At 40.1% G+C, this 24,843-nt stretch overlaps 1 protein-coding gene across 1 annotated transcript; it reads right to left on the bottom strand.

Annotated features, from left to right (window-relative positions):
• Positions 1-6,293: 6,293 nt before the first annotated feature.
• Positions 6,294-22,226, bottom strand: LOC136136593 (ATPase PAAT-like). Its single transcript, XM_065894803.1, has 7 exons — positions 22,142-22,226; positions 21,820-21,991; positions 20,852-21,055; positions 19,946-20,018; positions 16,912-17,118; positions 11,316-11,770; positions 6,294-6,528 (listed from the first exon to the last, which is right to left on the bottom strand). The coding sequence occupies exons 1-7, from the start codon at positions 22,224-22,226 to the stop codon at positions 6,294-6,296; spliced, it is 1,431 nt and encodes a 476-aa protein (XP_065750875.1).
• Positions 22,227-24,843: the final 2,617 nt, after the last annotated feature.

Here is a 24,843-nt window from a genome sequence, read left to right on the forward strand (position 1 = left end):
CCCATTCAGAGGATTGTCTTTTCGTCTTGTTTATGGTTTCCTTTGTTCTGCAAAAGCTTTTAAGTTTCATTAGGTCCCATTTGTTTATTTTTGTTTTTATTTCCATTACTCTAGGAGGTGGATCAAAAAAGATCTTGCTGTGATTTGTGTCAAAGAGTGTTCTTCTTGTGTTTTCCTCTAAGAGTTTTATAGTGTCCAGTCTTACATTTAGGTCTCTAATCCATTTTGAGTTTATTTTTGTGTATGGTGTTAGGGAGTGTTCTAATTTCATTCTTTTACATGTAGCTGTCCAGTTTTCCCAGCATCCCTTTTTTTTTTGCGGTACGCGGGCCTCTCACTGTTGCGGCCTCTCCCGTTGTGGAGCACAGGCTCTGGATGCGCAGGCTCAGCGGCCATGGCTCACGGGCCTAGCCACTCTGCGGCATGTGGGATCTTCCCGGACAGGGGCACGAACCCGTGCCCCCTGCATTGGCAGGTGGACTCTCAACCACTGCGCTACCAGGGAAGCCCCCAGCACCACTTACTGAAGAGACTGACTTTTCTCTTTGCCACCTTTGTCATAGATTAGTTGACCACAGGTGCATGGGTTTATCTCTGGGCTTTCTATCTTGTTCCATTGATCTATGTTTCCGTTTTTGTACCAGTACCATATTGTCTTGATTACTGTAGCTTTGTAGTATACTCTGAAGTCAGGGACTCTGATTCCTCTACCTCCACTTTTTGCCCTCAAGACTACTTTAGCTATTTGGGTTCTTCTTTGTCTCCATAAAATTTTTAAGATTTTTTTGTTCTAGTTCTGTAAAAAATGCCATTGGTAATTTGATAGGGATTGCATTGAATCTGTAGATTGCTTTGGGTAGTATAGTCATTTTCACAATATTGATTCTTCCAATCCAGGAACATGGTATATCTCTCCATCTGTTGGTATCATCTTTTATTTCTTTCATCAGTGTCTTATAGTTTTCTACATACAGGTCTTTTGTCTCCCTATGTAGGTTTATTCCTAGGTATTTTGTTCTTTTTGTTGTAATGGTAAATGGGAGTGTTTCCTTAATTTCTCTTTCAGATTTTTCAATGTTGGTGTATAGGAATGCTAGAGATTTCTATGCATTAATTTTGTATCCTGCAACTTTACCAAATTCATTGTTTTGCTCTAGTAGTTTTCTGGTGGCATCTTTAGGATTCTCTATGTATAGTATCATGTCATCTGCAAACAGTGACAGTTTTACTTCTTTTCCAATTTGTATTCCTTTTATTTCTTTTTCTTCTCTGATTGCCATGACTAGGACTTCCAAAACTATGTTGAATAATAGGGGTGAGAGTGGACATCCTTGTCTTTTTCTTGATCTTAGAGGAAACGCTTTCAGTTTATCACCATTGAGAATGATGTTTGCTGTGGGTTTGTTGTATATGGCCTTTATTATGTTGAGGTAGGTTCCCTCTATGCCCAATTTCTGGAGAGTTTTTATCATAAATTAGTGTTGAATTTTGTCAAAAGCTTTTTCTGCAACTATTGAGATGGTCATATGATTTTTCTTCTTCAATTTGTTAATATGGTGTATCACATTGATTGATTTGCGTATATTGAAGAATCCTTGCATCCCTGGGATAAATCCCACTTGATCATGGTGAATGATCCTTTTAATGTGCTGTTGGATTCTGTTTGCTAGTATTTTGTTCAGGGTTTTTGCATCTATAGTCATCAGTGATATTGGTCTGTAATTTTCTTCTTTTGTAGTATCTTTGTCTGGTTTTGGTATTTGGGTGTTGGTGGCCTCGTAGAATGAGTTTGGGAGTGTTCTTTCCTCTGCAATTTTTTGGAAGAGTTTGAGAAGGATAGGTGTTAGCTCTTCTCTAAATGTTTGATAGAATTCACCTGTGAAGCCATCTGGTCCTGGACTTTTGTTTGTTGGAAGAATTTTTATTTATTTATTTATTTTGCAGTACGCAGGCCTCTCACTGCTGTGGCCTCTCCCGTTGCGGAGCACAGGCTCCGGACGTGCAGGCTCAGCAGGTATGGCTCACGGGCCCAGCCATTCCGTGGCATATGGGATCCTCCTGGACTGGGGCACGAACCCGTACCCCCTGCATCGGCAGGCGGACTCTCAAGCACTGTGCCACCAGGGAAGCCCCTGTTAGAAGATTTTTAATGACAGTTTCAATTTCATTACTTGTGATTGGTCTGCTCATATTTTCTATTTCTTCCTGGTTCAGTCTTGGAAGGTTATACCTTTTTAAGAATTTGTCCATTTCTTCCAGGTTGTCCATTTTATTGGCATAGAGTTGCTTGTAGTAGTCTCTTAGGATGCTTTGTATTTCTGCAATGTCTGTTGTAACTTCTCCTTTTCCATTTCTAATTTTGTTGATTTGAGTCCTCTCCCTCTTTTTCTTGATGAGTCTGGCTAATGGTTTATCAATTTTGTTTATCTTCTCAAAGAACCAGCTTTTAGTTTTATTGATCTTTTCTACTGTTTTGTTTGTTTCTATTTCATTTATTTCTGCTCTGAGCTTTATGATTTCTTTCCTTCTGCTAACTTTGGGTTTTGTTGTTTCTTCTTTCTCTAGTTCTTTTAGGTGTAAGGTTACATTGTTTATTTGAGATTTTTCTTGATTTTTGAGGTAGGCTTGTATAGGTATAAACTTCCCTCTTAGAACTGCTTTTGCTGCATCTCATAGGTTTTGGATCATCGTGTTTTCATTGTCGTTTGTCTCTAGGTATTTCTGATATCCCCTTTGATTTCTTCAGTGATCTCTTGGTTACTTAGTAATGTATTCTTTAGCCTCCATGTATTTGTGTTTTTTACGATTTTTTTCCCTGTAATTCATTTCTAGTCTTATAGTGTTGTGGTCAGAAAAGATGCTTGATACAATTTCAATTTTCTTAAATTTACAGTGGCTTGATTTGTGACCCAAGATGTGATCTATCCTGGAGAATGTTCCGTGCGCACTTGAAAAGAAAGTGTAATCTGCTGTGTTTGGATGGAATGTCCTATAAATATCCATTAAATCTATCTGGTCTGTTGTGTCATTTAAAGCTTCTGTTTCCTTATTTATTTTCATTTTGAATTATCTGTCCATTGGTGTAAGTGAGGTGTTAAAGTCCCCCACTATTATTGTGTTACTGTCGATTTCCTCTTTTATAGCTGCTAGCAGTTGCCTTATGTATTGAGGTGCTCCTATGTTGGGTGCATATATATTTATAATTGTTATATCTTCTTCTTGGATTGATCCCTTGATCATTATGTAGTGTCCTTCCTTGTCTCTTTTTATTTTAAAGTCTATTTTATCTGATGTGAGTATTGCTACTCCAACTTTCTTTTGATTTCCATTTCCATGGAATATCTTTTTCCATCCCCTCACTTTCAGTCTGTATGTGTCCCTAGGTCTGAAGTGGGTCTCCTGTAGACAGCATATAGATGGGTCTTGTTTTTGTATCCATTCAGCAAGCCTGTGTCTTTTGGTTGGAGCATTTAATCCATTCACGTTTAAGGTAATTATCGATATGTGTGTTCCTAAGACCATTTTCTTAATTGTTTTGGGTTTGTTTTTGTAGGTCCTTTACTTCTCTTGTGTTTCCCACTTATAGAAGTTCCTTTAGCATTTGTTGTAGAGCTGGTTTGGTGGTGCTGAATTCTCTTAGCTTTTGCTTGTATGTAAAGCTTTTGATTTCTCCATCGAATCTGAATGAGATTCTTGCCAGTTAGAGTAATCTTGGCTGCAATTTCTTCCCTTTCATCACTTTAAACATGTCATGCCACTCCCTTTCGGCTTGTAGAGTTTCTGCTGAGAAATCAGCTGTTAACCTTATGGGAGTTCCCTTGTATGCTTTGTTGTTTTTCCCTTGCTGCTTTCAATAATTTTTCTTTGTCTTTAATTTTTGCCAATTTGATTACTATGTGTCTTAGTGCGTTTTCCTTGGGTTTATCCTGTATGGGTCTCTCTGCACTTCCTGGACTTCGGTGGCTATTTCCTTTCCCATGTTAGGGAAGTTTTCGACTATAATCTCTTCAAATATTTTCTCGGGTCCTTTCTCTCTCTCCTCCTTCTGGGACCTCTATAATGTGCATGTTGTTGCATTTAATGTTGTCCCAGAGGTCTCTTAGGCTGTCTTCATTTCTTTTCATTCTTTTTCCTTTCTTCTGTTCTGCAGCAGTGAATTCCACCATTCTGTCTTCCAGGTCACTTATCCGTCCTTCTGCCTCAGTTATTCTGCTATTGATTCCTTCTAGTGTAGTTTTCATTTCAGATATTGTATTGTTCATCTCTGTTTGTTTGTTCTTTAATTCTTCTAGGTCTTTGTTAAACACTTCTTGCATCTTTTCGATCTTTGCCTCCATTCTTTTTCTGAGGTCCTGGATCATCTTCACTATCATTATTCTGAATTCTTTTTCTGGAAGGTTGCCTATCTCCACTTCATTTAGTTGTTTTTCTGGGGTTTTATCTTGTTCCTTCATCTGGTACATAGCCCTCTGCCTTTTCATCTTGTCTTTCTGTGAAAGTGGTTTTCGTTCCACAGGCTGCAGGATTGTAGTTCTTCTTGCTTCTGCTGTCTGCCCTCTGGTGGATGAGGCTATCTAAGAGGCCTGTGCAAGTTTCCTGATGTGAGGGACTGGTGGTGGGTAGAGCTGACTGTTTAAGCTAATGGATTTTAACTGGACCACCATACTGCACATTAATAATGGCAAGCAGGTGAGGAAAAGTATTCAAATTCTAATATAGGTATCATTTTTAAAATTAATTCATGTGGATTCAGAAATTTAGGCTTAGGGGAATTTTGCTATCTTGCAAATCCAAAGTCTTAGCTTACGTTAGTCTGAACTGAAGACTTTGTCTCTTTAGAGAGATTTTGGCTTCTACAAACTGGAAAATTTAATTTAAGAATATTTTGTATCATCTCTTTTCAATATTGTACCTTTATACATCTTTTTGACATGACCATATTTCTGTTTCAGATGTAATCACGATGAGACTTGTAAGATGAATCATGTATCTGGAAGGAGGCATTTTGTAAATCAACAGACTACAACCACCAGAAGCTGTAAAACTTAACTAAAGGGTTCAGCTTGCAGTGAGACAGATTTCTCCTGAACAACAAAGGAAATACTATCTTACAGCTATGTATGTTGTGAATGTCCCATAAATTAGAAAAGACTAGAAAAATATGCAAATTTTCAAGTGGCTATAGTGACAGTATGTTCTATATACTGTGTCACCTTTGTAGTATGATACAAATTAACAAAGAGTATACAAATTAGCCCTCATTTTAAAGAACTGACCAAAATATCAATTGTGAAACACCCTTTTTCATAAAAATATATAGCATTTTAAGCAAAGATTAGTTGAAAATTAAAAATTTGTATTTACTTAGACAAGTAGTTTCCAGAGTGGATACATTTATTTTTTAAATGCAAATACATCACCCTTCAACACATATACAATAGTTATAATTTCCAAAAATTAAGTCTGCCTGAGAGAATTGCAATCTCCTTGATTCATATGCCTAACCCTTCAAAGCAGAACCTCAGAATTTCACACTTTAAACATATAGAAGACGGTTCTGGAAAGAGGAACCTGTATCATCTCAGAAAGGGAAATAGTTCCTTATATTTTCTGGGTTGACTGAGATAAAACAAGATGACGTCTCTCATTTTACATCAAACATTAAATCTAAAATAATATTCCTAACAGGGAATAGGCTAGTTGTGATTTTTACTTCCCTATGTACTGCTACACTGTACTGAAACAAATAATATTAACCTCAGTGTAAACTCATTTTATACATGCCAAACACTGCACCTTGTTCATTAACTGAGAAAAACAATACAAAATGTAAACTAGTGATTTGAATTAAAGGTCTTAAGTATCCAATTTTCCAAAAACAATTGATTAGAAAAAGAAAAATTATCAAATACTCTAAGCATTATTTTTCAGATGCCTAAGACTATAAAGTCTTTGTATAAATAAAAAATGTACTTCTATGAAACACATACAATACGAACTAATGAACTGCTTTAGAAATCCTTAAAATCTTAAACAGTTAATCTAGAAGTTTACATAAATTTCACTGAGAGTGAAAAATATTGCAAACAAAAATAACTTATGATCCTATCATGTTAACTCAGTGTACAGTACTGGATTCACGAGTGCAGTAAAAATGAACAGTGAGGTCACGTTAAGTAAGTGGTAATATTTCAAAGGACATTAAATACCTGCTTTTCATAAACTTTTTTGGGGGGTTCGGCTTTGTAATAAATATGTAATAAATATCTGTAGTACTTTGAACATGTTCAGTGCTATCTTTCTCCATTTGAAAGTCTTTCTCCAGAGTCATAATGTCTTAGAGGCATGCCAGAGGGTGGGGAGTTGGGACTTTGCAGCAAGTCCACTAACAAAGCAATCTTATTATCTATGTGCTCCTGGAGTTTATATATTCGCTGATCAATGTAGTCCATAAGTTTCTTTTCCATCAGTTCCATATTTTTAGAAAGAATCTTTTCCAAGTAGGAGCAAATGGATTGCTCTTCCATTCTAAAAATAAATTAAAAAATAATAATAGAACAATTTTCCCTAATATTATAACAAAAACAACCAAACTATAGTACCATAAGCAGCCAACACACATTGCTAAAATTTGTCTCCACAACTATACTCTGTCCCCTTACAACATATTTCCAGGTTCTAAAATACATATGCCACAGGCAACCACAATCCTGAATGCCCAAAGGATTCTTACTTCTTAAATTCTTTAAACATAAATTGAAATGAGAATATAAATATGAAGATGATAGAATTTCTACCCTCAAAGAACAGGTCTTTAGATAGAAAGGGTCTTTCTGGTTTTGAGCCTCAAATCAAAAGCGATCTTACTGACTTTTTTTAAGGTCTCCATGTTTGTCTTCCAAGTCCTTCCCCAAGCAACCCTACAATTTAAACAGTTTTCTCTTTTTTCATCCAAACAACCTTACTAAAGCAGTGGAAGAACAAGGACAGTGAACTTCAGAGTGTGGTCCACAAAACCCTGGGGTCTCCACGACTTTTTCCAGGGGTTCCATGAGGTCAAAAGTATTTTTATAATAATAATAAAATATTATTTGAACATGAATCGTACAATGAATGTACAATGAATTATCCAGAGGCTATACCATGTATAATGTCATTACTGTGATAACTAATAGCATGTATGGTTGTATATTCTGTTTCCTAGAATTCCTTAAGGTAGTAGGTTTACGGTACAGATAAATGTTTTTTTCAGAGGTAACTCAATTTGTTCTCAGTATTTCTACTGTGGTCTTACTAGCTATGTATGTTTTTACATGCTATAATGCAACATATGAGAATACAATCCAAAGCTAATAAAGCTTTACATAAATTTAAAACAATACCGAACTTCCCTGGTGGCGCAGTGTTTAAGAATCCGCCTGCCAATGTAGGGGTCAGAGGTTCGATCCCTGGTCTGGGAAGAGCCCACATGACATGGAGCAACTAAGCCTGTGAGCCACAACTACTGAAGCCTGCGTGATCTAGGGCCCGCGTGCCACAACTATCGAGCCCACGTGCTGCAACTACTGCAGCCCACGCACCTAGAGCCCATGCTCTGCAACAAGAGGTCACCACAGCGAGAAGCTCGCGCACCGCAACGAAGAGGAGCCCCCACTCACCGCAACTAGAGAAAGCTGGCACACAGCAACAGAGACCCAATGCAGCCAAATAAATAAATAAAACTATACAATTCTCACTAAACTTTTTAAAAAGAAAATATGGTATTTTTTCATAAAAATGTTTATGTTACTAGGTAATGAGCTTATTGTTATTTCTAAACTAATAAATATTTTTATATAGCCTACATAAATAAAAGTTCTTTGGAGTGCTCAGTTATTTTTAAGAGAGTAAAGACCAAAATGTTTGAGAACCACTATTGTAGAATATACGAGGAGCTTTTTATTTTTCTCTTTATTTTCAAATAATTATAGATTCACAGGGGTTGTAAAGATACTATAATTCGCCAATGGTCCCAATCGTTACATCTTACCTAACTATGGTATAACATTAAAACCAGGAATTTGATGTTAGTACAATGTGTGTGTGTGATGACATTTTATCACATGTACACACATTCATGTAAACATCACGTTCTTGACAGAATCAAGTTCTGAGACAGTCAAGAGACAGAACTATTCCTTAACTACAAAGATCTCCCTGCTGCTACCCTTTTATTGTCACATCCACTCTCCTAATCTCCTCTATCCTTAACACTTGGTAATCACTAATACAGTCTTCATCTCTATTATTTTGAGATTATTATAATAATCTCTATTATTACACAAACAGAATCATATAGTATGTGACCTCTTGAGATTCTCTTTTGTCAATCAGCATAATGCCTTTGATAGACAACCAAGTTATTGCATGTATCAACAGGTCATTCCTCTTTATTGCTGATAGCATCCCATGATATGGATATACCAGGGTTAATTTAACCACTCATCTATTTTCAGACATACTGGTAGTTTTTGGCTTTTACAAATAAAGCTTCTATGAACAACTGCGTACTGGCTTTTATGTGGAAAGAAGTTTTCATTTCTCTGGGATAAACGCTCAGGAGTATGACTGCTGAGTCACATGGTAACTCTATGTTTAGCAATTAGAAACTGCCAAACTTATTTAGAGTGGCTGTACCACTTTAAATCGCCACGAGCAATGTACGAGAGCTCCAGTTTCTCCACATCCTCATTGGTATTTGGTTTTGTTACCATTTTTAAACTTTTTATTTTAGCCATTCTGTGTAGTGGTTTCTTGTGGTTTTCACGTGTGTTTCCTTAACAGCCATGAGGTCAACAGCACTTCTATTCATGTGCTTATTTGCTTTATGTACATTCTCTCTGGTATAATAGCTCTTTATGTCTTTTGCCCATGTTCTAATTGGATTTTTTTAATGTTGAGTTTTGAGAGTTCTATATTTACGATATAAGTCATTTGTTGGATATGTATTTGCAAATATTTTCCCTCACTCTGTAATTTGTATTTTATTCCTCTTAACAGACAAGAGCAAAAGTTTTACATTTTCATGGCATCTAATATATCAAATTTTTGATTACTCTGCTTTTGGTGTCATATCTAAGAAGTCTTGTCTTGTCTTAGGTCTCCAAAGATTGTTTCCTATGTATTATTAGAAAAATTTTATAGCTTTATGTTTTACATTTAAGTCTATGATCCATTTTAAGCTAATTTTTGTATAAGGTATGAGGTTTGGGTCATGGTTCACTTTTTGCCCTTCGGATATTCAATTGCTCCATCACCATGTGTTAAAAAGACTATTCTTCCTTTATTGAATTGCTGTTGCAACTCTGTCAAAAATCAGTTGAGCATATTTTTGTGGGTCTATTTCTGAGCCCTCCATTATGTTCCATTGACCTATGTGTCTGTCCCTCTGCCATCACTACATCATCTTGAATACTCTAACTACATAAGACTCGACACTGGGAAGAGTGATTCCTCCCACTTCATTCTTCTTTTTCAAAGTTGTTTTAGCTATTCTACCTCTTTTGTTTTTCATATAATTTTTAAAATGATCCTGCTTATGTCTGCCAAATATTGTGGTGGGATTTCAATATGCATAATATTAAGCCTGCATATCAACAGGGAGAACTGACTTTACTATGTTAGAAATCGAATTGGTAATTTAACAGTTTCCAGGAAAGAAATAACCAGGCCCAGCTGCTTTCCTTAGAGACTTCTACCAAACATCTTAAGAAGAGATAACACCAATTTTACACAATCTCTTCTAAGATGTAGAACTCATCTTATGAGGCCAGTATTACCCTCGTGAAAACCGGACAAAGACAGTACAAGAAAAATACAGACCAGTATCTCTAATGAATTAGATGCAAGAATACTCAGCAAAATATTAGCAGATCAGATCCAGCATTGTGTAAAAAAGAATTACAGCCCACAACCAAGTGGGATTTATTCTAGGTATACAAGGCAGGTTCCCTTTTTGAAATTAATGTAATTCCCCATATGAACAGACTACAGAAGAAAATTCATGATCATATGAATGGCCATAGGAAAAATATTTGACAAAATCCTATACCCATCTATGATGAAAGAAACTCCCAGGTAACTAGGAACCAAGGAACACTAAGCCTCACAGTCCCTGAGCAATCTGACTTCTTTCCACCTTTTACAGTCTTTGTATGTTTGCTGGATCATGTCCAGGGATTTTTATTGGTAAAGTGGGGGATCTGAGAGAAATGGGGACATTCCACCTCAGCTGGACACAGGAGCAGTTTTTACATCTGTTTAGGGTTTTTTTTTTTTTCCTTTGGGATTTATTGTTCATTTGCTTTGTTTTGCTATATCACAAGTTAACATTGATTAGACTATCAACAACTAAAGATTGGAACGTCCCTGGTGGTCCAGTGGTTAAGACTCCGCACTTCCAGTGCAGGGGCACGGGTTCAATCCCTGGTCGGGAGACTAAGAACTAAGATCCCGCATGCCACGCAGCACGGCCAAAACAAAAAAACAACAACAAAAAAATGAAAGACTATTGTTATCTTTCCTTATCCTTCCCAAATAAGAACCACTTGTTCAATAACGTCAACTCCTCAAATTGAATGCTACTGGAGACATTAAGAAAGTTTCAACCAATACAACTCCCTCATTTTACATGGGAGAAAAGGCTAAGCCAAGAGATTTAAACAGTAAAGCAATAGTTAAGCTAGAACTATGATTAGAGTCCTGAATTCCAATCTAGCGCAAAATTTGGACACATTACATCTATATAAAGGATGGGGAACATACTAAACACTCAGCCACCCCTCAATCAAAGCAGGACTGGAAAAAACTGGAATTATGAGATCAGGGGATAAGGGCCTGTACACTAGAAATAATTCAGAGCTGAAAAATGTTTGGATGACTCCGAAATTAGCCTAGGTCACACACGATCTACAGAGGAAATCTGTTACAATGGCTCACTTCATACAATCAGGCAAAAAATGTACATATCATGGTCACCACAGCTCCTCTCCATTCATGCAGACAACTCTCTACTCTGACCCTATCTGCTGCTTGTACCCCTTCCATCAGATGCCTGAGAAGTGCTCGGCACCTCCAGTTTTACCCACTTCTTTCAAAGCAATCCATCCTACTCTGCTGAGTATTTCTTTCCTATGTGTTAATGGTGAAATGTAAAAGCTCCTAAAATCCTCTCTGGAAACATTTTCAGGCAGTAGTTATTGAAACAAACCTGTTTTCCTCCACCTGCCTCCCCGCTCCTGTCCCCAATCTAAACCACACTTGTCTTAGGTACTCACGTAACACCAACAATGCCTTTGCCGGGCTTGGTGATGCTTTCCTGCCACTTGGTGTTGGGTCCCACACGGAGATGGTTCACTTGACTACACAGATTCTGCAGAACAGGCAGCAACTCAGAGTTACGTATATGTGAGTTGTCACTTGCTTTCTTTGGTAACAAAGAAGATACTGCATTCTTAAGATCATTCTCAGGAAGAGAATGGTTTTGTGAGACAATTTTACACTTTTGGAGGCTTGTCATATTTCCTCCACCAGCTGGCTGCGTACTTTTATCAATGTAAGCTTTTAAGTCTTCGGCCACGTTTCCAGATGTCAATCCAGTCCTGGAAGGGAAAGGTGTGGGGGTTGACTTGTCGAAGGCCCCTGAAACAGATGATGATTGCAGTCCGATCATGTGCTTGTATCCAGTGCTTCCCAAAACTGACTGAAGCTGCTGTCCGATGGGAATACAATTCTAAGCAAGGGAAATAAGAAAATGTTATTATTAACATGAGTGATAATGACAGGTAACCTCTGGAGTAACTCAGAGTCAGGCAACCTGCCTACTTTCATTTGATCCCCAGAACTTTCACATGGAGTAGGCTATAGCTACTATCCCAATATCAAGTTAGGAAACCAAGACTAAAGTTAACTTGGCCAAGGTAACACAACTAGTCAGTGGCAGAAGCAGGACTGGAACCCAGGCCACTGAACTCCAGAGTCAGGACTTCTAATCATTTCACTAGTTTTGCTAAGGAAAATATTCAAATAAATACAAACATACTTAGTAAAATTGCACGGCCTTATTTTAATGTTTCCTTAATTTACGGTAATAAAATCGAGTACTCTCAATTCAGTCACAGTAATTGATAACTTTCCTAGAATTAAAAATCATCTGCCTTGCACAGGAATAAAGATGCAGACGTAGAGAATGAGCTTGAGGACACGGGGAGGGGGAAGGGTAAGCTGGGACGAAGTGAGAGTGGCATCGACGTATATATACTACCAAATGTAAAATAGATGGCACAGGGAGATCAGCTCGGTGCTTTGTGACCACCTAGACGGGTGGGATAGGGAGGGTGGGAGGGAGACGAAACAGGGAGGAGATATGGGTATATATGTATATGTATAGCTGATTCACACTCTTATAAAGCAGAAACTAACACACCATTGTAAAGCAATTATACTCCAATAACGATGTTAAAAGAGAAAAAAATACACAGGAAAAAAAAATCATCTGCCCAGCGTCACATATGGTAAGCCAACCTAAGGATATGCAACTTCTTTTCACTGGCAGACAGACCAGATAGTTACATATTTAAAGTATGATGTTACATGAGTACTTCTGTGACATTTTCAATGACTAAGATGACCTACCTTTTGGCTAAGTCTGCCTTAATAATTTGTAGGGTAATGATTATGTTTTGTGGCCTCAACTCAACCAGCTATGCTATATTATTTCCTGAGAAGACTCAGGCTCACCTTTGAGAGCAGGTTACACTGTCTCCTACACAGGGCCATGTTCTTGCTATGCTCTTCGATTTTTCCACAAGAGAAAAGCAAAAGTACCTCTAGCCTATCTAACTGTTAAGTTATACACCTCCATCCTAAATTCTAAACACAGAACTCTACTAGGGATTCTTATAGGGGATATCATCTCATGCTTAGTGTTGCTCAGTATCTAGTTAGAGAGACTGAGAAAAATGTTATACAAGATTAGCTGAAAACACTCAGTCCATATATTTTCTGAATATTCTAAAAAATGATTCTTGGATAAAGCCAGCCCCAAACTCATTCATTCAACAAATATTTACCAGAAATCTACTCTGTGTTAGGTACTGTTTCAGGGACTGGAAATAAGACAGTGAACAAAACAAATACAAATTTGCACGCATACCCTCAGATTTCTGAAAAAAATAAGTATCTCTGAACATCTTGTAGGATTTCTGAAAGGTCTGTCTTTAACTTTTTAAATTATCACAAAATCCAAAAAGTATCACCTTGAAAAAGCTAGAAAAAACGATGTTTTTATCTTTTCAGATGAAAAAGGTAAACAGTGAAAATCTTGAATAACTGAATATATTTTTGTTGAGAAAATGGGGCACAGTTTTCCCTCAGATAACATTAAATGACAACTATGCCAGGCACTTTGATTCAGAATTCCTACTCAATTATTCTAAATTGCTAAAGCAAAAACAAATGAAAGTCAGCACATGTGAACTTCAAACACAAGGAAATAAGAAATCACTTTAAGAAACTTTCCAGGAAACAAGGAACCACAAGGCAAAGGTGAAGCAGGGAGTCTAGAAAGCTGCTCCCCAGGTCCTTTCTTTCCTCATCAGGACAGGCCCTGCCCCAATTAACATATGAAGGTTCCAAACAGTGTGGGTTTACACCCCTTCCATAGAAGGAGAGGTTCTGATCATGAAACATCCCTACTTTATACTCAACAGATAGTTACAGAGCTTATATGACACTTTCCAGGAAGACGTCCCATGGATTCCTTGTTTGTGGACAAAAGCAATCCTAGAGAACCAGGTATATCCTGTGAGAATCATTCATAAATATAGCCTCCCCACGAGAAAGAAGACTTTTATTAGCATGTTTAAAAGACGATTTAACAGGATCACCTTCTTTCTTCCCCAGGGGGTTTCCCAAATGTCCCCATAGATAATGATTTAGCACGTGTGTTGGGGGGTTAAAACACGCGTGCTGTTGGTTGGAGGACTTGTGTTTCTATATGATAGAAAATGCGACAAGGACACACACCAAGCTTGGGAATAGGATGAGAGTTGGGAGAGCCCTCTTACAATAGACCTTATGTACTTGTGAATGAACAGAAATTCATAGCAAAGAAAATGTATTATTTTGGGAATGAAACAAAAAACCCTAAAAACATGGGCAAAACCCCCCACAAACTACTATTCACGTCATTTCTTTTCCAAAGTCAAGGTTTTAAAACATAAAAATCAGTCCATGAACTGATTTTACTTAATTCATTAACCCTCTCTAATGTTTCCAAAATTTTCCACACACAAAAAACTTCTGTTTTTAAATGTTTAATCTCTATGTCCACTGGATCCTTCCCCTCAAACATCTGTTCTTAAAATATGCTATGCATAAGACTCATCTGGCATTGCCTGTATAAGAGGGTGAGTCCTGGATCACAACCTCAGTGTTTCAGGTCACTGGTGAGGGCCAGGATTCTGCACTTTATAAACATTCTAAGGGATTCTGATACCAGCAGGTTCCTTATCTCTATCATTCTTTTTTTTTTGTTTTGTTTTTGTTTTTTTCCTTATCTCTATCATTCTTGAAACAACCCACTTTACCCTGGCTACCTCCACATTCTAACTACCCATTTACTATCTAATCCCTCAAAATCTGGTTTCCATCTCATCACTATTCAAACTGACCCCCTGAAGATCTCCAAGGGGTATTTAGTTGATAATCCAAAGGGCATATATATTATAGAAAATTTACTCGGAGCCATAAACTAGACAGACAGGTCCTCTTTGCACAAAGCTTGTATCTTAATGAGGTACACAGAACAACACATAAACAAAAAGAGGCAAGAAAGCGCTGATGAACATATATGATACAGATTTGGAGGAAGAGGCTAATATTTTAATCAGGGTGGTTAGGGAAGGTGTCATTCAAGATGGAACGTTTAAGATGAGGTTGAAATAGCAAGAAAAAGGCAGACTTGCTAAGGCCAGGAAGAGAGGATTCTGGCCAAAGAGAACAGTTAAGAGGGCAAAGGTCCTGAGGTGGGAGTACGTCTGGATGTTTGTGGAATGCCCACATCAGAATGTCTAGAGCAAGGCATCTAAGGAGATGCAGCAGCAGATGAGGCTGAGGAGGTAACGAGGGCCCAGATCTCAGATGAGAGCGTAAGGAACCTGGATTAGTTCTGAGTGTCAGGGAAAGCTGTCAGGGGACTTGACACAGGGGACGTGGAGTCCGATGAGGTCATGCTGGCTGCACTGTGGAGAGGGAGAGTGGTGCAGGAGGACCAGCTAGGAGCCTCCTGAGGTATGGAGGTGAGATGCTAGTGCCAGAGCAAGGAGAGAACGGACGCTGTTCATTTCACAGCTCTCCTTTCCATGCTTTCCGAGATCATCAGCAACTCTCCTGCTCTCCTGTGTCTGCCTGTCGATCCAACGATCCTCGTCCTAAATTAATATTGGCAAATCTCACAAAAGTTATGTAAGTTTTTAAACTCATATTATTGGTTTCAAGCTTTCATCCTATGATCTTACCAGTATTATCGTTTAGATTGTAAACACGAAGAAATTTATCCTCAAAAAGAGGAAGCGATGCCAAATAACACAGAACTAAGAGCTTTGAATTCAGGTCTCCTGACATCAGATCTCTTGCGACTCTTAAGCACTGCTGTGTCCTGCTCTTCTGGTTCCCTTTTCCTCTCCCCATATTCTTAGCAAACGCACCTACTCTCCCAGGGTCTTCCTTCCTGGCTCCGGTCTCTCCCCTCACCCCCTTCCCCATCATCTACTAGGCATGCTCCTCCCAAACCTCCCTCCACTCCACCAGCCCCACCTGTGTTTCCATAGCCTCACATCATCATCCCAGGCCATGTGTTATTCACATCTAAAACTCAACACTCCCAAATTAAACTCCTTTCCCCCAAGTCGTTCCCCCCCTTGGGTTCCATGTATATTATGGTATCACCATTTTCAAAACTTTAGTTTCACGTTTGATTCTGTTTTTCTCCCACAGAACCCATCTTAAGTTAGTTGTCAAGTCCCAATGGCCCCACTGTTGTAGCATCTCACAATCCAGCATCAGGTTACTCCTTCCAAGTTCAGACTCTCATTAACTGTCCTCTGGATGATGGAAATAACACAGAGCTGCTTTCCTTCCTGTAGCCTCACTTTCTGTTGACGCATCTTTCCTACTGACTCATCTTACACATAATAGCGGATGAAATTTATTAAAACAGAGCTAAAAACACCCACAAACTCTATAACATCATTCAAAATCCTCTAAGATCCAGCCCCAGTCTACCTGAAACTTCCCCTCTCACTTATTCACTCCAGAGAAATGAACTTGTATTCATTTCCTAGCTACATCCTATTCCTCTAGCACTGAAGATTTAATCCATACTGTTCTCTATCTCTCAAGTTGCATCCCTCCAAATTTACTTGCCTAACCCCACCCTTCCTCTTTAAAGGCCTAGATAAAACGCTACTTCCTTTCATAAGCCTTTCCTAGCATTCCTCATCATTCCTCACTTAGATGCCCTGACTCCCCTCACAAGACTACAGAGATCCTTAACGACAGGTTATCGACTAATTCATCTTTGAATCTTCTAAAGTAACCAAAACTGTGGTATTCACTAAAAAGGGGCTAAATAAATACTTGCTGAATGAATAAATGAGTGAATTCATGGAAAATTGTGAAGTCTGTAGTAGAAATATTTTTTTGCAAGAGAGTAGGTCTACATAATGTTATTTTTAGAAAAGTTAGTAAAGCTTACAGTTAAATCAATAACAAAAGTTGAAATAAAAAGATTTACGTTTCTACATGTCCTTATAAGAAGACATCATTTAAAGAATTTTAACAGTATCTGGAAAGAAATCCATTTCTACTTACCCGTTGCTGGAAAATAACCATATTCATCAGTTGCTGAGCTCCAGATGACAACTTTGACCCCATGGACTCCATGATAGTTTGGACCCTCTCCAGGTCTATCCTTGATCCTAGTGCAGGAGAGCCTGCTGAAGAATTTGCTGAAAGTGGCCTCACGTGTACCACAACTGTACTGATGAACACACACTGCTTTTCACCAAAGGAGAGCAGCTATTATAATACAAAAGTTCAGCAAAATTAATGATAATAAAAATAATCATCATTTAAGGTCAGTTCTTGGCAATACTGAAGAGTGAAGCATTTAAGAATCTAAAAATTAACTCCAAGTACATTTTAAAGGTTTCTCTAGAACAGTCATAGACAAAAAAAAGACTCAAGAAAACAATATAAATGCAAAAAGTCCTTTTTAAGTTAAAGATTATGTGTAAATAATGTTTTACTTACTTAGTTTAGGGAATTAAAGATAAACTATACCAATCTGAGATCGTAACATACTGAAACTTGCTATAGTATTATTTAATACAAAATAAGACTGTCCAGTGTCACATGCAAAGTGTTTGTGAAATACTAAATATAAATAAGTCAGGATTTTAGAATTTAGAACTGTAGGGAATATCAGTACAACCTAAGAGAGCTCAATAGTTTACACATAAAAAGAGGAGTTCAGGGTGGTTTTTTTAACTTGCAAAAGACACCCAATTAGCAAAGTTGAGCTCTGAGCTTGTTTCTTCTGGCTTCTATCCCAGTAGCTTTTCCAATGTTTTATGCTTCTTCATGTTGTCCACGCTTCTAGACCAAAAGACATTTCATGTGTGGTGTAGGACAACAAAGTAGCAAAGTGGAACAAACACAGCATTTAGAATCAGAGAGACCTGTGTTCAGTGATGGCTCTGCCTGGGTGACCACGGGCAAATGCCAAACTTGAGTCAGGAGTAAAATGAGTTCACATGGTTGTTATGAGGATTATGTGTTAACATTTCCAGTACTTATCATTGAGTAAGTGCTCAAACATATGCATCAGTAACTATTACTTTTAACTTACATATACTATTGGCCCAGAAGAAGCCTTCATACAAACCCAAGGATTTCCCTAAATGAAACTTTCACTCCCTGGTACTTCCACAGCACAGTTTCAAATACCATTCGCCTTCACAGACATAACAAACCCATATATCACACAAAGACACAGGCGAATACAGACCCATGATCTAAAAACTCAGGGTGGCACTAAAGATGTGACTGTCATCAACAAGTAAGTAAATACCTCATGAAATGTAAACACCCACATTCCAACCTCCATATTATCCCTGTTCTGCTTTTTAACCCCCAAGCCCTTCTCACTAGCAAATGTAGTACCTATTTTACACACTGAGTCAACCTATTATGTGTTGCCCACTATAATATTTGTGATGTGAGGCCTTCATTCCAATTTATTTCATAACTGCCAATTCCTGAATGCCAAGTACAGTATCTGGCATCAACAGGCACTCCACTATTTGTTGGATGAATGAATCACCTTATTTAAATGACTTCAGAAGCTATTAGTATATACACCTAAAACAACATCTTGGGATAATCAGTTGTGTGCTCTTCTGTAAGTAATAATCAGCACAGAATTTGAGAAATTAACAATAATCAATCCAAGAATTTTCTTCAGTTCCCTAATATTACCCGTAAGGTAGGTCAAAAAAGGTGAAGGAACTTGCCCAAGGTTATTGTGTTAGTCAGCAAGAGCGCTCATTTAACAGTCAGGGCTTATGCAAAAAAGAGTGGATATATGTATAACTGATTCACTTTGCTGTACACCTGAAACTAACACAACATTGTAAATCAACTCTACTCCAATAAAAATTAAAAAAAAAATAGGGCTTTCGATTTCCAGCTCAGTACCATTTCCTTAGATCTGATGACCTTAGCAAAGTTCACCTTAATACTATTTTTCAGGCTGAAGGCACCAATCCAAACTCCTTTAACTTTGTGGTAACCATGTCTGAATCCTCCCTGATTGTGTTCTATCCTTCTAGATTTGGGGACCAAAACTGCTTGTGGTTTTCTTGGCACCTAAGTTTTATATAAAGATGAAAAATGTTTTTAACTCAGTTTTTTAAGGCTCAAAAGTACTATACTGCTGTACTAACAACAGTACATGACATGACTAGGAAATGGAGCAGGACCCTATGGTCCTTGCCCCCCTTGTCCTCAGCCGGCCTTTGGTCTGTGGAAAAACTTTAGCCAAAGAATAAGTTTAATCAGACAAGTGAGAAACTGCAGAAACAAAGGAAAACAGTCAAAGGAGACCAAATAATAATAGTTTAGTCATTAAGCATAGTCAAGGACCTTTAGTTCCTCCTCAAGGGCTACAGATCATATTCTGAGCCACATCCTGTGAGCTGTCTTATAGATACTGGAACCCTCACTAGGTGGAGGAAGTTAACTACATGGTGACCAGACTGTAGCCACGACAGAAGTTGCCACAATTCCGAGAACTGGCCTCAAGGAAAAGGGAATAAACCAACCCTGGAACTGAAGAACAATCAAGATGATGCTGGTCAGGCCACCACATGACCAATTTCAAGATGACTGTCAGAGGTGGCTGTGCTGTTTCTGCATGCAGCCCCCTCCCTCTGTCTATAAAAGCTCTTTCCCCATGATGGTCAGTGGGAGCAGTCGGCCTTCAGACAGGAGTCCAGCACCCCCAAAGCCCCACCCCTGCTGTTGCCGGCATCCAAAACAAAGCAAACTTTCCTGTCCACCAACAGTGCCTCTTTATTGGCTTTTGAGTGGCGAGCAGCTGGACACCACTTTTGGTTACAACCACAGCTAATAAATGGTCAAATTTTAACAGAAGAATGTTGACAATTTTTTAGAAAAGAATTTCTTTTTACATGTTTACTGAGTATTTCTGAACTAAAACCAGGGACCAAGTTGGACTAACTATATTACCAAACCTACAGAAAATAAGTATATATAATAGGAAGACAACTGTAGTTTTTAAATTAGCTTAGGAATGACTAAATGACATTTAGGAATGACTTACCTTTATTTTACAAGCATGTGTAGAAGACTCCAATTTTAGATATTTTTTGTACAAAATAATCTTTTCATGTTCACTAAAAATAAAAAGGAATTAACTTATAAAAAATTTCACACACTATCACTTTTCATAGTTACATTTTAAAATAAAGGTTTCCAGGACAATATTTAAATCCTGAGATTCAGTTTTCCTGGTGAGGGATAAACAGCTGGGACTTCCTACTGAAGTGCACTGGCTACAAAGACAACATTTGCCACTTACAAGCTATATGAGAAAATGAAATTAGATATCAAATGTATACTTACGTGGCACAGAGCACACTGTAAAGCTCAATAACATACCCATTATGTCCAACATGCACGGTATATAAAACACTTCGTATTTTGATTCATATTAAGGAGAGATTAGGTCAGAATCTTTGTAAGAAATCAGAAAAAAAAATCAAGAAGTATAAAAATGGGTTAGATAACTATACGGGTATGGCACAGTGCTGGGCTCACGCACTATGTGTAAAGAGTTTCCTACAGGAAAATGTTCAAAGTTCCAGACTGATAGACAACTTAATTTTTGGAAAACAGATCGCTGTGAGTTAAAGAAAACAGACAAAAACACTTACCAGAACTTCATCTGATCATAGTCTTCCACTAACTAGCTATGATCTTTTACCAACTACTCTCTTCCACTAGCTCTCAATTTTCACGTTTATAAAAACAACTAGGCTGATCTAGACTGTCTTTAAGATCTCTAAAGGTCTAAACATTTATGTCTGCTGGTATGTTTTTATCTTCTCTCCCCTAGTATCTGGCACCAATGTCAGATACAATGTCAGAGAATCAATAAATTTCACAAAAGCTCAAGAAAATAAAACACTACTTCAGAAGAACACTTCCACACGCATACGTCACAAACCTGTTATCCAGAACATTACAAACATTCTTGCCCCTACTGGTTCCACAGTACTCCTCTCCTGAGTATACTTCCATATTTCTTGCTGAACTTAAAATGCCAATAGAAACGATTTCTTCACCTCCAGGAGGGTCACATCTCAGGTAAAGGAAGCAGGGGTTTTCATCTTGGCTGTTCACGTTCCTTTTCAAAATCACCAGATCCTGGCTGAAAAGAAAATGAAGAATATTATACAGTTCTCTGAACACTGTCATTCCCACTTAATGGGCCACAGGGGTTGACATGTTATCCTACTCATTTACATTTGCATTTGGAGTCCAAGCGCCTTGCAAAGCACTGACGAAATGCTCAATACAGAATTCCCAAGGAAATGATGCTTTAGAGGTGAGGGCTCTCCACTCTCTTTTCCCTTGACTTCTGTAATACATTCTAAGCGACCTCCTATAATTGCCTGTCCAGTTAATGAAATATATGTACTGGGCAGCTAGTGTAAATTAAAAAACAGTTCAGAAGCGGGGGGGGGGGGGCGGGGTGCAGAATGGAATAAAGGACCAAAGTGTGCCATTTTCAAAACTAAGCTGAGGAAGATTTTCGACATCTGGATTTTTTTTTAATGCCTCTTTTGGTCGACAGGAGATTTTTGTTTCGGGACAGAAAGGCGGTTCTGATCCCGACAGGGGGCCTCAGGAGCCGACGTGACGGACGCAAGGGGGAAGGGGGTGAAACGCCGAGTCTTCAGGTCACCTGCCCCCCGTCCCCTGCGCCCGACGCCCACGCCAGAGTCGCCTCCTCTTTCCCGCGGGCCCGCCACCCGGGACCTGCCCCCTCGCCCTCGCCGCCCGCACAGACCCGTCACCGGCTCGGCTCCGGGTCCAGACCCTCTACCCTCACGGCCCCCGCCTCCCATCTTGGCTCCCCCAGGGGCGTGGCTGGCACCGAGCACAACCCCTGTCCCCGCCGGCCCGGCGCACCCGGTGGCAGGCGGCGCCAGCAGCTCCTCCCAGTCGGCGTCCCGGGCGCCGAGACCAGACCGGGTGAGATGGAGACTCTGGGCCAGGGCTCCGCACGCGGCATCCCAGGAAGAGGCCAGCGGCGGGCGGCGGGTCAGTGGCGGGTGTGCGGTCTCGGTCTCCATCTGGCCACCTACACGCCAGGCCAGCTCCGGAACCTCTCTTACAGCTCTTTAATTTCCGCCAGACTGAGGGACTGTAAAGGAACAGAGCGACTTCCGCCTCGTCCGGCTGCAAACCCCAGAGCCGCAGCTTCTCGCCGGGGTGGGGAGAGACCAGCTACCGTAAACCCGCATGCGCGCGCCGGCCGGTTTGGGCTGAGGGTTCAAAATCTGCGGGGTGGGGGGGAGAGCTGGAGTCCGGCGCATGCGCACTGACAGCCTGGTCCAGCTGCTGGGCTGTGCGCAGGCGCCATGCGGTGCGCGTGGGAACCCAGTGGTAGTTTGACGTTGGACCCGGAGATGTCGTGTGGATGCCGGTGTCTGGACCTACCCGCAGGGTCGGTCCGGTGAGGAGAGTACGTCGTGAGGTAGGTGTGGTGTCGTGGCTCTCGAGACCTGAAGGACCTCGTCCCGACCCTTGCTGTCTGTGTCGCGGACGCCGAGCCTTTCCGCGGACTGCGGTGGGGTGCGGGGGGCTGGGGACGCGGCGGCCGGGCAGTGGAGTCGCCTTTTCAGAAAGTCCTCAGCCCGCTCCGCACACGCGCTCTCTCTTCCGAGAGTGTCAGGTGGGTGCCGGTCGTTCGGCTTTAGCTGAGGAGGAGGTTGGGACGGTGTCGCCCTTGGTGTGGGGCCGGGGCGAGTGGCGTCTGAGGAAGGTGTATGGCCCTGGCGCTTCGCTCTGTCAGGTGGCCCGGGCCGCCCTCGTGTCCCCCGGGCCGGGTGGAAGGTGGAGAAAGGCCTGGGCCCGAAGGGGGTTGGGGTCTGCTCTCCCGGCCCCGGGAAGAGCGAGCAGGACGGCGGCCTCGGGTCTGCGGTGGAGCAGAATGCGAGCTGTAGGTGAAAGACCCTGAAGCTTTGGGTCCGGGGAAGTGGGAGCGGGTGGCTCTTCCCAGATGCCCCCGGGATAGGAAGGCCTATGATGCCTTTCTCCCCCTTTCAACCGCACCTTGTGAAGAAGTGCAAAGTAGAGTAAAATACACTTGTAATGTCAGCATTCTGCAAATTTGGCCCGTCACTTCTGTAGTTCTGGTGGTGTTCTGTGTAGGAAATAGACATCGAACTCTGCTACGGCAATTCCCTGGCCGTCCAGTGGTTAGAACTCGGTGCTTTCACTGCGGTGGCCTGGGTTCCATCCCGGGCCGGGGCACTAAGATCCCAGAAGCCGTGTGGCGTGGCCAAAAAAAGAAAAAAAAAGAAAGAAAGAAAAAGAAATCTTTCCTCACATTAATTTTGTCTTAGTACTTCCTACTATGGGTTTTCTGGTCAAAGTAATATTTATTTTCTTTTTCTTAAGTTTTCATCTGAGTTGTTATGTTGGGATATTTACCTAATGAGAATGCAGTGCTCTTTGGCCTTCTTTGTACGTACTTGTGGAGTGGTGCTAGAAAAATTATTAATGTATTTTTCTATAAGTAATTATCCAGAGTGTTTGTTAGATGGACTTAGGAAGATTGAAAGAGAAACCTACCACAGATTTGATAGGTACAGAATTTATAAAGTTAAAAGTCCTTAACTGTAAATGTTCTGGTTTTAATGATTGCAAAGATTAGTCCCCCAGACTTAACGGTAAGCAGTGTATTTGTCATGTATGTCCTGCCTCTTGTGGTCGTAAGGTAACTTTGATCCGTGTTAGACTGTTTGCACAGCCCGAAGGAAAACTGGCTCTTCTTCAGAAATACCAATCTGCAATTTATGCGCAAGGTCAATATTAACAACTGGATCTTGGCTTCCTTAAATAAAGCTGAAAGACCATAGGTCAGAAAACTAAAGACTTCTGTGGTCCCCCCTCTTTTATTCCCATATATCCAATAAATCACTGTCTTGATTTCCCCCCTCCTTTTTTTTTTTTTTTTTTAAGGAAAACTTTCCTCTTTTTCTCCATCTCTGCATTTTCTGTTTTCCAGCACTGACTTAAAGCTGAAAAGTTCCAGGATTTTCTTTATTGGTCTTTTAGCCTTTTTTTTTTTTCGGCCGCACCACACGGCTTGCAGGACCTTAGTTCCCCGACCAGGGCTCGAACCCGGGTGCCGGCAGTGAAAGCGGGGAGTCCTAATCACGGGACTGCCAGGAAATTCCCGAACCTTCATTTTAATTACCTCCATTTTATCCTCTGCACTGCCCTCTGATCCTTCTGGTGTTTGCTGTGCCAGACTGAGTCACGTCACTCATTAGCATGGCATACAAAGCCTTTGGTACTCTTACTCCTGCCTGCCTCCCATTCTCCTCCACCTTTGCACATGCTTTTCCCTCTGTCTGCAATGCTTTTCCTTTTGGATAGCAGGGAAAATTCTGTTCATGTTCAAAAGCAAGTACAGACCTCCACTGTGCTACAGAATTAATCACTAATTCCTCTGAACTACACTTTTTAGGTACTATAATTCTCTTGTGGTTTGGGACTTTATAAAATAATTCTCACATTTGTGTTTCCTACCGTGTGTATACTTATGGAAATTAGGAAGTATTTTACACCTGGTAGAGGGTTTTTGTATGGAATTGATAGGGATAACAATAGAAGCCCTTCCTTGTTGGCCCAACACCCCCGCGTCACTTTTATGCCCATTGTTTCCACTGACTCCTTACTGGACTATGGGACGTTGGGGTTTGGGGGAAGGATATGGTCCTAGACTGAACCAGGAGGATCCATTCCTAGTTGTAGCCAGGTGTTTGGCAGCATGCTTGGTGTTGCCATGGCAAAGCTAGCACCTGTGATACAGGGGAATGTCATGCCCATGAAGAACTTGGGAGCTTGGAAGTAGACCCCTGTAACTTCCCTTGGTTCTTTACTGTTGGAGAATTCTTGGGCTGGCTGCATACAAGTTGAGGA

The sequence above is a fragment of the Phocoena phocoena genome, chromosome 16 (assembly GCF_963924675.1).
Source record: "Phocoena phocoena chromosome 16, mPhoPho1.1, whole genome shotgun sequence".
Classification (NCBI taxonomy): Eukaryota; Metazoa; Chordata; class Mammalia; order Artiodactyla; family Phocoenidae; genus Phocoena; species Phocoena phocoena.